The sequence below is a fragment of the Eriocheir sinensis genome, chromosome 35, assembly GCF_024679095.1.
Source record: "Eriocheir sinensis breed Jianghai 21 chromosome 35, ASM2467909v1, whole genome shotgun sequence".
Taxonomy (NCBI): Eukaryota; Metazoa; Arthropoda; class Malacostraca; order Decapoda; family Varunidae; genus Eriocheir; species Eriocheir sinensis.
This window is the reverse complement of record NC_066543.1, coordinates 16,663,478-16,678,537: the sequence shown is the minus strand read 5'-3', so window position 1 is coordinate 16,678,537 and position 15,060 is coordinate 16,663,478. Positions and strand designations below refer to the sequence as shown.

The 15,060-nt window shown below is 46.5% G+C and overlaps 1 protein-coding gene across 1 annotated transcript; it reads right to left on the bottom strand.

Moving 5' to 3' along the window:
- Window positions 1-2,240: 2,240 nt before the first annotated feature.
- LOC127007564 (uncharacterized) lies at window positions 2,241-14,499 on the bottom strand. The gene is made up of 3 exons (XM_050878734.1): window positions 14,455-14,499; window positions 10,596-10,729; window positions 2,241-2,547 (listed from the first exon to the last, which is right to left on the bottom strand). Exons 1-3 carry the CDS (start codon window positions 14,497-14,499, stop codon window positions 2,241-2,243), a joined length of 486 nt encoding a protein of 161 aa, XP_050734691.1.
- Window positions 14,500-15,060: the final 561 nt, after the last annotated feature.

Sequence of the window (15,060 nt, the reverse complement as noted above, 5' to 3'; positions counted from 1 at the left end):
CACACACACACACACACACACACACCCGATACCTTGTGTTTTGTTTGCTCACGCTAGAAACTTTATTAAACAAATTATTTAGTTTTCTCATACTTCCGTGAGCCAGTTACTCTATTTCTACAAGCATTCATGTCTGCTCCTTCGTTCTTCCTCCTGTTTCTCGTTATTCAAGTGTTCCAACGTTTTTCCTTCTCTTTTTCGTTATTCAAGTTTTCATGTCCTTTTCTCCTTCTCGTTCTCGTTATTCAAGTGTTCCTTCGTTCTCCCTCCCATTTTTCGTTATTCAAGGTCGTTTTTCCTTATTTTTCTCGTTATTCAATGGTTCCTTCGTTCTTTCTCCTTCTCGCTCTCGTTATTCAAGGGTTCAGTGATTAGTACCTCTCACACACTAACCCGAAAGGAGGAACAGTTAATTGGAGGAGAAGGAGGAGTGTGTGGTCACGCTGGATTCATGTTCTTGTTATTCGAGTAATCAGAAGTCACTCACAGTTCCTTAGTACCGTGTTTGACCATTTTTTAGCCGCCAGACCTTCGTGATAAAATTATCAAACTATTAAGAAAAACTGTAATTACGGTCAGGTAATTGCTGTTCATGACGAATCCCAAGGTGGAGGAGCGTGTAAAAGAGAGTTTCGTTGACCAAAGTTACATTTTCTCACGGCTTTGTCTTTATTCTCATTTTAAATCAGCGTGATTAGCAAATATAATGTTTTGGGTGATGAACGAGAGGGGTAAGGCATGGAGGTGGGGATAGGGAAGAAGGGTCGTGTGTGTGTGTGTGTGTGTGTGTGTGTGTGTGTGTGTGTGTGTGTGTGTGTGTGTCACCTGGGGATGGCATGACGCTATTATCACCAATGAATAAGCCTTAGCCCTGACAAGGACGGAAGAATTGTGGTCTCCTGTGAAGATGAATTAGCGAGCCTTTCGTATCAGCCTGTTTGGTGTGTTCATCCGTGCATCAGTTTGTTTTCTTGGCAGAGGAGTATAAAAAAAACGTAAAATAGCAATGCTCTCAACACGCTGCGCCCATTAAGACTGACAAAGGAGTATTTCGGAAAACAAGAACATTTTCCAACAGGTTCCATAGGTGCCTTGACAGTTCTCGTCCCGAATGTGTTTAAGACTTCGGAAGGAGGAAATACAATATAAATACCTAAGGCTGTTTCGAAAGATTTAGGATGAAGGAAGGGCCTTAGAAAATAAAGCTGAATCGGTAGTCTTAGTATGGAATAAATAGAATAGAGAAATAAAGCTGTTTAGAAAGTTCGAATTGAGAAGATACAACAGAAGTAAGGCTGTTTTGAAAGTCTTAGGATGAAAGAAATACTGTAGAAAATCAGGCCGTTACAAAGTTTGCTTGTGAAAAACAATATGATTACACTTTTTTGTGTATGTGTCAGTGCCTCGCCTTCGGCAGGTGCTACACGGCGGCACAAGAACAAGTCATGCCTCAGACTACGTACCCCGGACGTGTTCGGGGTGACAATGGCGTCCCGTCGTCCGCTGCATGCCTCATCATCATAAATTTACGGCATCTCGTATTTAGCTCTTGCACCGCGCTCCGACAAGCAGGTAATTGGGCTGGAGAGTCGTCAGGTGTCGAGGGTGGCGGCCAGGTGTCTTGGTGACCGCGCGAGGAGGGTGGCCGGACGGATGGACAAACGGACGGACGGACAGACTGGCGGACATGTGGTGGGGTTGGACTGCTTTAGAAGGTGGAGGGACATGTGGTGTGGGTGAACTGCTTTAGAGGGTGGAGGGACTTGTGGTGTGGGTGGACTGCTTGGGAGAGTGGAGGGACATGTGGTGGGGGTGGACTGCTTTAGAGGGTGGAGGGACTTGTGGTGTGGGTGGACTGCTTTAGAGGGTGGAGGGACTTGTGGTGTGGGTGGACTGCTTTAGAGGGTGGAGGGACTTGTGGTGTGGGTGGACTGCTTTAGAGGGTGGAGGGACTTGTGGTGTGGGTGGACTGCTTGGGAGAGTGGAGGGACATGTGGTGGGGGTGGACTGCTTTAGAGAGTGGAGGGACTTGTGGTGTGGGTGAACTGCTTTAGAGGGTGGAGGGACATGTGGTGGGGGTGGACTGCTTGGGAGAGTGGAGGGACATGTGGTGTGGGTGAACTGCTTTAGAGGGTGGAGGGACAGGTGGTGTGGGTGGACTGCTTGGGATTGTGGAGGGACATGTGGTGTGGGTGGACTGGTTGTGATGGTTGGGGGACATGTGGTGGGGGTGGACTGCTTTAGAGGGTGGAGGGACTTGTGGTGTGGGTGGACTGCTTTAGAGGGTGGAGGGACATGTGGTGGGGGTGGACTGCTTTAGAGGGTGGAGGGACATGTGGTGGGGGTGGACTGCTTTGGTAGGGGGGAAAGACATGTGGTGGGGGTGGACTGCTCTGGGAGGGTGGAGGGACATGTGGTGTTGGTGGACTGTTTAAGAGGGTGGTGGGACATGGTGTGTGGGTGGACTGCTCTGGGAGGGTGGAGGGACATGTGGTGGGGGTGGACTGTTTAAGAGGGTGGTGGGACATGGTGTGGGGGTGGACTGCTCTGGGAGGGTGGAGGGACATGTGGTGTGGGTGGACTGCTCTGGGAGGGTGGAGGGACATGTGGTGTGGGCGCTGCTTTCCTTCACTCATCCCTTGAGGTCCTTGGCGGAGAGGGACCAGAAAACAGCTTTACTTTTTTTCCCTTTTCTTCATCGTGCATAGTCAGTAAACTCGTTCATTTAAGTGTGCTCGTGCTTATCATCAAATATTCAACGTGGAGGTGTTTTGAGGCACTCCACGCAAGGCATTAAAAAAATACTCCAAAACTAGTACAGAGAAAAGGACATGAGGTGAGCGTGAGCGTGAGCGTGAGGTGACAAGAAGAAAGAATAATCAATGCCCCCCACAGAGAAAAAAGAACAGAAAAGCAGCGATCATGAAGTGTTGGAAAATCTACCCGTCCGACACAAAAAAAGAGAAGAAAGCGATTGTGAGGTGTTAGAAAATCAAATTCCCTCAAAAAATAATAGTGAACAGAAAAGAAGCGTACGAGTGGCGCTCATGTTTGGTAGTTACTGACCTGTATTTATTAATCCGCATTTTGACTGTAATGGCCCGAGATTGAGAGTAATGCACGGAAGATTGGCGGTAATTGAGCGGTGAGGCATTGCGATACGAAGGAGGCGGCGACGGGGGCAAAGGGAAAGATGGCTCGGTACCTTCTGATCGAGATTCTCTTTTTTTTTTTTCTATCATGACGGAGCTCTTGTGCCTTAAACGCTTTCCCAGAGGTGTAATTTTATTTTCTCCTGTCAGCAGCTCCAACCTCTTATTGTTTTAGATTAACCTTGTTGTCGTGACGGAGCGCTTGTGCCTCAAACGCTTTCCCCGGAGGTGTAATTTTTATTTTTATTTTTTCCTTCCGTCAGCAGCTTCACCAACTTATCATCTTGGATTTACCTTTCAGTTGAGATGGTCTTATTTTGTTATCTATCGTAACGCGACTCCTGTGCCTTAACGCTTTCCTGGAGGTGCAACATTTTTTTTCATTTTTTTTTTTTTTTTTCCCTTCCGTCAGCAGCCTCATCCACTTATCAAGTTGAATTTATGCCACGTCGAAAATAATGTTACGAGTCATCCATTTAGTTTTACTCCACCTCTGAAATTATTTGTAACGACTCTCGCAACTCATTAATCATCATCATCATCATACTCCTGTTTTCCCACCACCGGGGCAGGATGTGGCTTTGGGGCTGCAGAGATAAACAAACTTATGTAATGAGAAAGGAAAACATGGCCGAGCTGAGTGGCCTAAACGACGCATGCTCAGAATAGTCACGTCATGTGTTGTTACCCCGAAGCCTGACACTATAAAAGATAACAACTACGCCATTATCCTGACACCAAACGTGGTTGGGCTGAATGGGCTAAACGACGCAAACTCAGAATCATGTCATCTGTTGTTATCCCAAAGCCTGACATCAACCACTCCTACGCCATTATCCTGCCAACAGATAATGACTTAACAATGACTAGAATATTTATGATAGTAAGTGGGATTTAAGCTAAAAAAGATGCAACTCTGGGTCATGTCTTCTGCATTATTCACGTCTTCCTGACCCTTTGGAGTATGTCATTTCCATTTCACGTTCTTTCATAAGGTATTGTAGCGCATGCTCGCATCTTGGAGCGCTCTCTTGTCTGCTTCCACCGTCTGTATCACGATGGAAAAATCTCTCCACCTTTCTTTTCCTCCTTATCCTCTCAAAGGGACCGCTGAACTCTCTCAGGCCACAACTTTTTATTTTCGGTGGCAGCGTGATTACAGCGTTCTCCTAACACCCTGCCCTTTTCATGCATAGTCATTTCCGCATGCACACCACCACTACCACTTTCTGCTGCTCTCCATCTATATAAAAGCATACTAAACTGACACTTCGACAGGTTACGAAGAAAATATAGGTGGAAATAACTCAGGTCTATCCTCTATTTCCCAGTTCTCCCATTTTCAGATATTTTCAGAGTTAGAATTTACTGAAGCATAAAATAACACGGACTTCTTTTGAGGACATCAACAAAAGTATTTTCGCTAAGTCAAGAATTACATAGCACGACTAATTGCTGCTTAGAATCAACAGTTTTAAACCTATCGCGAGGATCAGGTCACGTCGCTCTCCATGGGCAGTGGCCTAGCGTGGCCTTCACCACAGAGTCCAGGTTCGAGGGAGGCCAGCATCCTCTTAAGCATCAGCTCTGTATGTAGAGGAGGGGTAGGGGGGGTAGCGAGGGAGAATCTTACGATGTTGAATAGTTTTTCATTACCACTGACACACCTGACATTCTAATACTATTACTTCTACTGCTGCTCCTGCTGCTGATGCTGATGCTGATGCTGCCACTAATACTACTTACTATAATACTATAATACTGTATACTCTGCTATAATACTATATACTCTACAACTGGTATTGTTACTAGTTTCTTCTTTTTCATCTTCTTCTTCGTTGTCATGGTTATCGTCATCGTCGTCATCATCATCATCATCATCACTTATTTTCACCACCACCATTTCCAGTAGCCAATACCACCACCACCGCCACCAGTACCACTATGGGTGTGCAGTTTTGATTCGACAGCATAAAGAACCCGTCCATCTCTATTGTTTCACGGCGGCCATACATCATCCCTGCGTGGCCGTGAGTGGCCCCGCCGGCGCCACTTTTCTCACGTGAGGCGCCTGACGGGGGCGTAAACACGGGCCCACGAGCTCTGGCCGGACCTCGCCGCCTCGGGACCGGCTGTCGATCCAAACAATGGTCGGGAATTATACGTATTTTCACGTTAATCATTATTTATGGCGCTCGTGGCGGGGGAAGCTCACTCCTTCCACCTGTTTGATACCTCCTCCCGCCCTTTCCTTCCCTCCGTCCCTTTGCCCCTTCCCTCCTCACCCCGACCCTTCTCGTGAATATTTCTCAGGAGTGGAAGATGTTTCCCTTAGTTTGGATTGATGTGTCTCCCTTTTTTTCACCTCGTTTTGCTTACTGTTTGCGAGATGTTAACGTCAGGCAAGACTGCGAAAGGAGGAGGAGAAGGAATGTGCAAAACTAACTTTTTCCCGGCTAGTAAGACAAATAGAAAATCTATACGTCGTTTCATCCTGGTCTAGTCCCTATAAGTCAACAGACCAAAGCAAAGAACGTAATCTTCACTATATAATGGACCGTATTGGCTATACAGGCAGCGCCACATGTGGCCACTCAACTCTAAGCTGTCCCTTCCAAAGAGTTCAATTTATAGACTAGAGTGCGTCTGAGGCTGTCTCAGGGATACACGGCCATGATGCCGCCGTCTCCCCAAGAGATGATTGCACACACTTAATTCACTCCTACCCGATTTCAGTTTTTCTCTATGTCAAATAGTAATCAGGAAATCGGGCAGGAGTAAAGTGTGTGCAGTCGTTGGCTTGATCCAAGCCAACGACACCAAGGCCTTGTATCCTGGAGGCAGCCTCAGACGCACTCTAGTACAGAACTTGAGTTCTATGGAAAGTACTGCTTTGGCAGTTCACTGAGTGGTCACGTGTGGCGCTTCCTGTATAGCCAATACGGTCCATTGTATCCTCATAGTACCTTCAAGAAGTGATCTAACCCTTTTCCTTTTTCTTGTAAGCTTCCTCTACGCCAGTGATTGGATATATAATAGCGTGAGTAACTGACTGAATTGTGCTTTATGGTCAGGAACGTGCCGCATATGAGAGGAGGCGGCGGTCGGGACCCTAAGAGCCGTCTTCCCTCCTTCCCTCCCCCCCGTCGTTCGATCATAGCTTGCACGTGGGAGCTTCTGCAGATCACGTTCGATAATGTTCCTAAATTCGACTCATCGCCTCAAAGTATCGTGCGCGTTGAATACTAAGGAACTGCTAGAGCGGTGAGAGGCCTTTGATATACACTCCGTAGGTACATTACGCTTACAAGGAACTGTCATCATTTTTTTTTATCGAAGTGGTGAGTGTCTGGTGACGTACCGACCTGATCTGCGGTTTATCTGTGTTGTTGTTTACCTGCGACGCTAAACGGCATTCAACGAACATAAAGTAGAAGGCAACGAGTTACGAAGCCACTATTTCGATCTTCAATGCCGGTAATCCATCCTGCGTAAGTGTGTGTGTGTGTGCGTGTGTGTGTGTGTGTGTGTGTGTGTGTGTGTGTGTGTGTAATACCAAGCACGCCGAGTGTTCTTTCCTCAACCATTTTCATCTTCACCCCTCTCTCTCTCTCTCTCTCTCTCTCTCTCTCTCTCTCTCTCTCTCTCTCTCTCTCTCTCTCTCTCTCTCTCTCTCTCTCTCTCTCTCTCTCTCTCTCTCTCTCACACACACACACACACACACACACACACACACACACACACACACACACACACATTAACGAATCAATTAGCAGCGATCAACCAATTCAGCTTCAATTCACGGCACTAGAATCCGTTCCCCTAAACCACATCAAAACTTCCTTCTTCAGAGTTGCTTCTTCCTTTCCCAAACCGAAACTCACACGGATTACTTCGGCAGCCTTCGATTAACCAACTCCACATCGCTGTAAAATTCCAACCACACCAACAGCTTTCATCCTTCTCATCACTCGCTTAAGATCCAGTGAGTCAGTCCATATCAGCATGTCACTCAAGATCACGTTACGCTTATGACAAAACTGTTTTGTATCGGGGATCTCCAAACTATGGCCCGGGGTCAACATCTGGCCCGTCATATGATTACATCCGGCCCACAGCTTGAAAAAAAAATCAGGAGGGTTGTTCTGACCTTAATGCCAAAGCAAATTAAATCACCAGGTAGATGACAGATTTAATGACACGTGTAAAGAGGGAAATCCGATAGAGTTAACAATTTTAAAAGGCCAGAGCAGGATCTAAATAAACTTTAGATACTTCTTCACCCACTCAGCTCCAAACAACCTTTGCAGCCCAGCGTTTATGATTTACTAACTTAGCGACTTCAGTGTTTCCTTCGGTGATTTTTCGGGCCCACAGGAATTATTGAACGCAGCTAAAGTAAGATACGGAGGTGCACATGCCGGGGAGGCGTCTTGCAACCCCTACAGCAAAGAAACAGCTGTTACTCTCAAGCAGGTAATTCAATACGCGCCGTAATGTCTGCATTGGCAATTTCGCTGCGTGCCGGTCCGTGGCGATGCATAATTGAGTTGAGTTTTCTTTTTGTGGCCTCGTAAAACTCACATACAAACGATTAATTGGATGTTTTACGTTCTGACAACTTCCTTTTCCCTTCAATTGGCTCCCTCAGTGCATATTATAGTTGTTTTTTTATCGTATTCATAGTTGTAGTTATTTTATTATCTAAATTACTCCGCTGTACATACATACCTTTTTTACGCGCTTATTTCTTTTCCTTCTATTCCTTTGACGAGTAGAGAAGCGGCTGTGGTTTTGTTGGTGCGGTGAAACGGCCATGAGATTACCATTGACAGGTTTGATGGAAGGTTTCTGTCTCTGCTTTTTTTCTCAGTAATGGGAGGCAGATCCAGGACTACATTAAAATTCCTAGCAACATTCTGTACCTAAAAGAAAACGGGGGATGCCATAAGAGGTATATCAAATCTAGGTCCAGAGGTGCCATGTTGCTGCCCTCCTGGAATGGTATAAAGTTATTTTGTAGTTCAAGAGACGGAAAAGTGGCATTACAGTGGAAATCTGTAGGGCCTCTAATCGGAATCCCGCGCGATGATTGCGAAGAAAGAAATACAGAAGAAGGAAGGCTGTTGTGGAAGGCTGTTTTGGCTCTCGAAGTGATGGAATAATGGCAGTATAGTAAAATGGCTATCTATAGAGCCTCATATTGCAATTCCGCGCGAACTCGCCTCTTGATCACGAAGAAGGAAGACCGTTGTGTTGTGGTTCTTCGAATAAGGGAACAGTGGGAACGAGGCGCCCTTCGGGAAGCCTCGTAGTACTGCCCCTCTCGCCATGGAGACCTTCGGCTCGCTGGCGCTCTTTATCCCCTCAGAGTCGAAGAGGGTGGATGCAAGAACTCGCTTCTTTTAGCGTCTTCCGTTTAGCGTAACCCGTTTCTGGGTCGTGATCTGTAGAGTCCTTTGATAGATGGAGTCCCGACAACCTAAGATTTGGACGACATTATTGGCCCTGATTTTGCCGCGCTTTTCAAACGTTTGCACACGCTCTCTTTTGTATTTGTTTCACAGCCATACGGGTCGTCCACTGAAACTGAGCACACTTGTGTCAGACCTGCACACCTTCCCCTAACAGCCAGCAGAGAGCCAGCACCCAGCGAGCTCTGGGAAAATAAATAAGAGACGTAATGGTGGATTGGCGATACCTGTTGGTGTAGACACAAACTGTCTCTTATTTATTTTCCCAGAGCTCGTTGGCTGCTGGGTCGCTGCTGGCTGTTAGGGGAAGGTTTGCAGGTCTGACACAAGTGTGCTCAGTTTCAGTGGACGACCCGTATGGCTGTGAAACAAATACAAAACAGAGCGTGTGCCAGCGTTTGAAAAGCGCGGCGAAAACAGGGCCAAAAATGGCGTCCAAATCTTAGGTTGTCGGGACTCGCTCTATGAAGGGACTCTTCAGATCACGACCCAGAAACGGGTTACGCTAAATGGAAGACGCTATAAAAACTACCAGACTGGATTATGAAATTAATCAAAGATGCCGTGAATACGCTGCTCGCCGCGTTTATCGCCAACAGAGCATCCAAAAACTTCCTCCGTTTCCTTCTTTCTTTCTTACTTCCCATATTTCTTTTTTATCATGTTCCTTATCTTCAGTCGTCTGTTTTACTTTTCATTTATTTATCATTTCGCTCTCATCAAATAGATAATTAAAAGTGGAAAATATCCGGAAGGGAATTTGTTCATGGGGGACTTTGTCAAGGAGGAAAACATCCGGTGAAGTAAATGTCCAGGGGAGAATAATTATGTCCGGCACTAATAATAATAATAATAATAATAATAATAATAATAAACTACTGCTGCCTAATACTATACTACAGCTGCTGCTACTACTACTACTACTACACTACTGTACTACTGCTACTACTATACTACTGATACTGATAATATTATTACTATTATTACAGCTACTACTACTACTACTACTACTACTACTACTATATAGTCAACTTTCTTTCTCTCCCTCACTCTTCTCCAATTCTTCCCCACCTATCCTCCACATATTCCCGCCTACCCCACTTTCCTTCCACATATTCCCGCCTACCCCACTTACCTTCCACATATCCCCGCCTACCCCACTTACCTTCCACATATCCCCGCCTACCCCACTTACCTTCCACATATCCCCGCCTACCCCACTTACCTTCCACATATCCCCGCCTACCCCACTTACCTTCCACATATCCCCACATATCCCCGCCTACCCCGCTTACCTTCCACATATCCCCGCCTACCCCACTTACCTTCCACATATCCCCGCCTACCCCACTTACCTTCCACATATCCCCGCCTACTCCACCTCTTCCTACTTTTCCTCTCACTCTCCATCACTCATCGTCCTTCGTGTCTCGGTGTTCCTCAACTCATCAGTCAACTTCTTGTCTCTCCCTCCTCCTGCTCCACTCAGCCCTCCTACTCCACCCTCAACTTAACCACGCCTACCCCATCTCCATCACTATAAAACACTGGCCTGCGCCACAACGGGCTGGGCCATACCATCAGGCCCCTCCAAAAACAAGCCTACCGGCGCCACAAGCGAAGATGTAAAAGAAAAGAAAAAACGTGGATGCCATGTCTGTTTGTCAATGCACTTTTTCTGTCTGTGTATCTGTCAGTGATGTTGCTCTAAAGATGTACTTGGAGATATTGTATTGATTTTGTTGGTCTGTTATTAGCTTTACAGCTCGTCGTTCTTAAAGATTTTTAACACGGTTTAACTTGTGGGCGGATTTCTGTGTGTAGGGGGGCGTGTTATGTAATGCCCGACTCAGTTCCCTGCTTCTTCAAATAAGGCGAGAATAATCCTAGGTACTGATCCATCGTCCTTTAGTCGCCATATCGCCTTGGGACAGCAGTATATCTTGTTTGAAAAGTTTCACCCGCACACCGCGAAGCCTTGGGAATCTTGTCTAGCGTTTCCTTGGATGTGGGTGAGGGAGGGAGTGACGGTTCTGTGGTGTCCTCGCCGTTCTGGGACGCGCCCCGGACGTGTCTTTTGGCGGGGGGCCCCGGCGAGCCGTCCTGAGGGAGGCGGTGGCGGTGGCGGCGCGGCGAGGATTCTCCATGTTTTCCTTAAACAAGAAACCTAAATAAATAAAGAATCGTTGGACCACAAACTGAGCGACTATGTTCAATACCTGCAAGGAGACGCCGTCATACGTTTGCGCAATATTTAGTATTCTAGTTTCCTCTATATTGAAACATAACCCCAGAAACATCTCCATCTCACCAAAACACTGGAGACACATTCCCTTACCCGGCTGCCACCATTCGGAGTAGCTTTTGACAATTCTCAGTGTTGCCTCTTGTGTTGCAGTATGTCTTTAATGTGTCGTGAAGAATGACTGAGGAGCGTGTTTGTACGAGTCTCTTAGATGAAGACGTTGGCATCATCAGTGTTCATGCCGTAATGGAGCAGTTAACGACTCGAGCGCTTCGTTTCCCAATTACAACTATAAAAAAAAATTCAACATCTTCTTTTGCCGCGATGATTTACTCCAACAAAGTTGCTATTTCCGCTTCCCTCTCGTCGCTAATTACCTCACTTTTTCCTTGGCACTCTTCCTTCACAAGAAGCGTCAGATTGCCCGGTTGAGTTCCGTTCCTCGCCGCTTCAAAACTCGCCTCTTCAATCCAGATCCCAACAAGCCAACGTTCGTCATTAATCGAAGCTTTCTCCCAAACTACCACTCAGATAATTCAGTGATCACTATTGACAAGCGGTTTTTGCGTCTCACACCAGCCTATTACTGTCGGCCGGAGACGCTCCATCAAGGACGGAACGAGCCGACGTACTAAAGAGAACGTGTTTTGGATAAGCCTTGGCGGCGCTTCCCACGCTTTCCCTTCCCCAGAGTTTCCCGGGCTTGCTGCGTTGGGCTTGTTTAGATCGCTGCTGGTTACCGCTTTTTCTATTAGTTGTGGATTTTATTTTCTCACGATTTGTTATTAGCTCCTAAAGTGCTTAGGGTGGTCTATACAGATCACGTCTTCAGATAATCGTTTATACTTTGTTTTTTTCTCTAACAACTTGAAGAGGAAAACAATCACACGCTACCTCATTTTCGATTTTATAATATCCGTTTTAAGATATATTTTTTACATCGTTCTAACTTTCATGAACCAACAGGAAGAAGAGTCATGCGCTAGTTTGTATTGTATTTTATAGACCTGTATTATCGAAGCTTTTAAACGGTCGGTGTAATCAGCGGTAGAAGATCGAATCTATTTTTGTAGCGTCGAAACTAGGCAAGCGTGTAAAGACTTCAGTAGCAAAGGATCGACTCTTAGTTTCGTAGCATCAAGACTGGGCAACCGTGTAAATACAAACACTTCACTGGCAAAAGATCGACTTGGTTTTATAGCATCGAGACTGGGCAAGCGTGTAAATACTTTGGAAAACTTTAATGATGTAATGTTTGGCCTGCTGCTGTTGCCGGGCGGGAGTTGCTTTGCTGTAATGAAGGTTCTGTCGCTCGTGAATCTTGAGCCTAAGCATGAAACTACAGGCAGCAGCTGGGCTTAGTGTCTTAGTCTAGTATACTGGATTTCAGGGCAGCCAAGAATCTCTGAGAAAGACAGACAGACAGACAGACAGGCAGACAGACTGACAAAAAAAAAGAGGGAATGTATGTCTGGTTCTGTATATCTGTGTACGTGTTTATTGCACTACACACGTTTAACCGACACGCCACACACACACAAAAAAAGGAAAGGTGTAGAGGGAAAGGCCGTCTCCTGGCCGCCTGTTCTTTGTCTCTAACTGACAGAAGGAAGACATAAAACAAACAAAATGAAACTCGTCGTCGCCTTGCTCTCGTCCTCGTTCTCGTCCTCTTTCTTATGCAGTCGGCTTCCATCGCTTGGGAAAAAAAGCTATTCGTTTATTTTAGCAGAAGTATTATCATCATCAGCAGCAGCAGCAGGAGCAGTAGTAGTAGTAGTAGCAGTAGTAGTAGCAGCAGTAGTAGTAGTAGTAGTAGTAGTAATATCAGTGATGACGAGGGTGCTGGGGATGGGTCTGGTTAGTTTGTTATATTTACCACTACAACTATCAAGCTTTATGTTTCCTGCATCACTGTCTGTATTTACGATACCTTTAGAATACCTACAGCGGAATATATCGGTCTTGCCGTCCTAGATAGCAGAGGCAGTGGCCCCGCCGTTTACTGATGGCGGCCTCTTGGTGCCCTGACGCTCCGTGGATGAAAATTTGCTTCGGAACGTCTTACCTATGCCTTTTTTTCTTTTTTTTTTTTTTTTTTTTCTTTTCTTTTTCGTGGGTGAAGGGGGACCGAGACAGTGGAGGGTGCGGAGGATACGGATGTTACTGATGGCTGATGCTCTGACCCGCCGTGGATGAAAATTAACATCGGAACGTCATAACCTCGCAATTTTTACTTTCCTTCTTTGGGGAGGAGGGCGACCGGAAGCATTAATACAAAAACACCGCTGGAACCTGTAGAAACCTTGTATGATTGTAAGTTTTCATTCAGGCTATTTGCCACTAAACATAACTTCCGTGTAATATATAGTTTATTGCTTAAAGAATTTGAAAATCATCGTAAATGATTTTATAATTATTTTTAGCGTCGTCATTTTCCTCGTATTTTATTTTCAAAGCACTGAACAGGAAAGGTTTAGTAATCCAAACTACTGTTGTTGAAGACATCAACGGTTGTTATATCACTTTTTAGTACATTGATGATAAGACGCCAAACATCCTCTTCCCTTCCTCCACCCACTTTTTGCCGGGGCTTGAGGAGTATGATGATAAGCACCTGGGGACTGGACGAGCAGGCTGCGGACACACCTGGGGGCGGCCCTCTCCCGGCGGTGTACCTGAGCGAGGCTGCGGTGGACGGGGTTAGTCCCAGATAGATTGATACAGGTAGGTAGATAGATAGATAGATCGAAAATTAGATAAATAGATAAAGATGGATATGTAGAGAGAACAAGAAAAGAGAACAGGTGAGAGAGAGAGAGAGAGAGAGAGAGAGAGAGAGAGAGATCAGCCATGCTTCCCCCACAGATCACCTTTCACACCATCAATAACATGTTTAATATAATTCATATTCTCTTTTGTTATAATCATATCATCAGTATTCATCAACATAATAAAACTATACCTTTCAAATAAAAGAAAAAAAAACTAATCTAAAAAAAAAAAAAATCTCATCCACACGAACACTTTGGAAACGCCTGAGGAGGAGGAGCACAGTGTGACATTATGTCCTTGTTATGGCCACGCCCCGCGGCACTCCACAGCCTCCGCCGGGGCCTGCCTCGCCGCCAGCCGCTGTTAACAATGTATCGGGGCCACCAGCCAGCCAGCCGCCCAGCCACCCACTTCAGCTTAACTGGTGGTCATGAGGATCAAAAGGTCTTGTCCACGGCGGGCATTGTCAAGTGCTGTTTAACTGTTTGTTTGTTTTCGTCACTTAAGCCATTTTGGGTATTCAGGCACTTCAGATTAACTTCTCCCTAACCGTATATAATAAAAAATCAGAACTGGTCATGAGAAGAGGTCAGGTCTTGTACAGCTTATTGTCAATGCTGTTTTTTTCACGTAATCCATTTTGTTTTAGTTGTTTACTAAGGCAATGTCGTTCCGGTCCAGGGTTTGATCCCGGCCTTTACAGTTAGCGCCCAGGGCATCCAGCTGTTCATCCTCCCTCTCGGGATGGTCAATAAATGGGTGTCTGGGGAAACCTGAGGAAGGTAAATTGTGGCAACCCGGATGTCACACTGGCCCTGTGTCCCGGGTTAGTGGGTTCTTTTTCACCCGGCATGGCACGCTCTCGCCCTCGAAAGCGCCAGAACCTCTCCCCACTCGAGGGAGAGGAAGAAGGCTGGACCCTCGTCGACAAGCGCCGTCGACGAGCCCCGACCCCACCACCGGCCCCGGACTACCGACTCTATCAGATCCTGAGCCACAACGAGACCAGCACCTTCCACGCCATCCGACGGCTGGAGAGGGAGCACCCCGACCTCCGGGTCCGGATGCAAGAGAAATCCGGGGGTGCGATTTACATCAAACCCCTGGACGAGGAAGCTGATTTCTCTCTCGCTCGCCTGAGCAGAGAGACCACAGTCGGCATCTCCCTGGGAGAGGTCGAGGGCAGGTCGAAGGGTATCGTTTCGCGATATCCTCTTGGCCAGTCTCTCCAACCGATCCTGGAGGACCCGCTCGTCACCTTCGCAAGGAGGTGTACTTACAACATAGGTCACTGTCGCAGAGAGCCCACGCGGCAGGTCGAGGTGACGTTCCGGGGGCCACTCCCGGCGTCTATTGACCTAGGCGTCTGGGGTGTTTTCTCTGTCAGGAGGTTCACCTCCGAGCCACTGCGGTG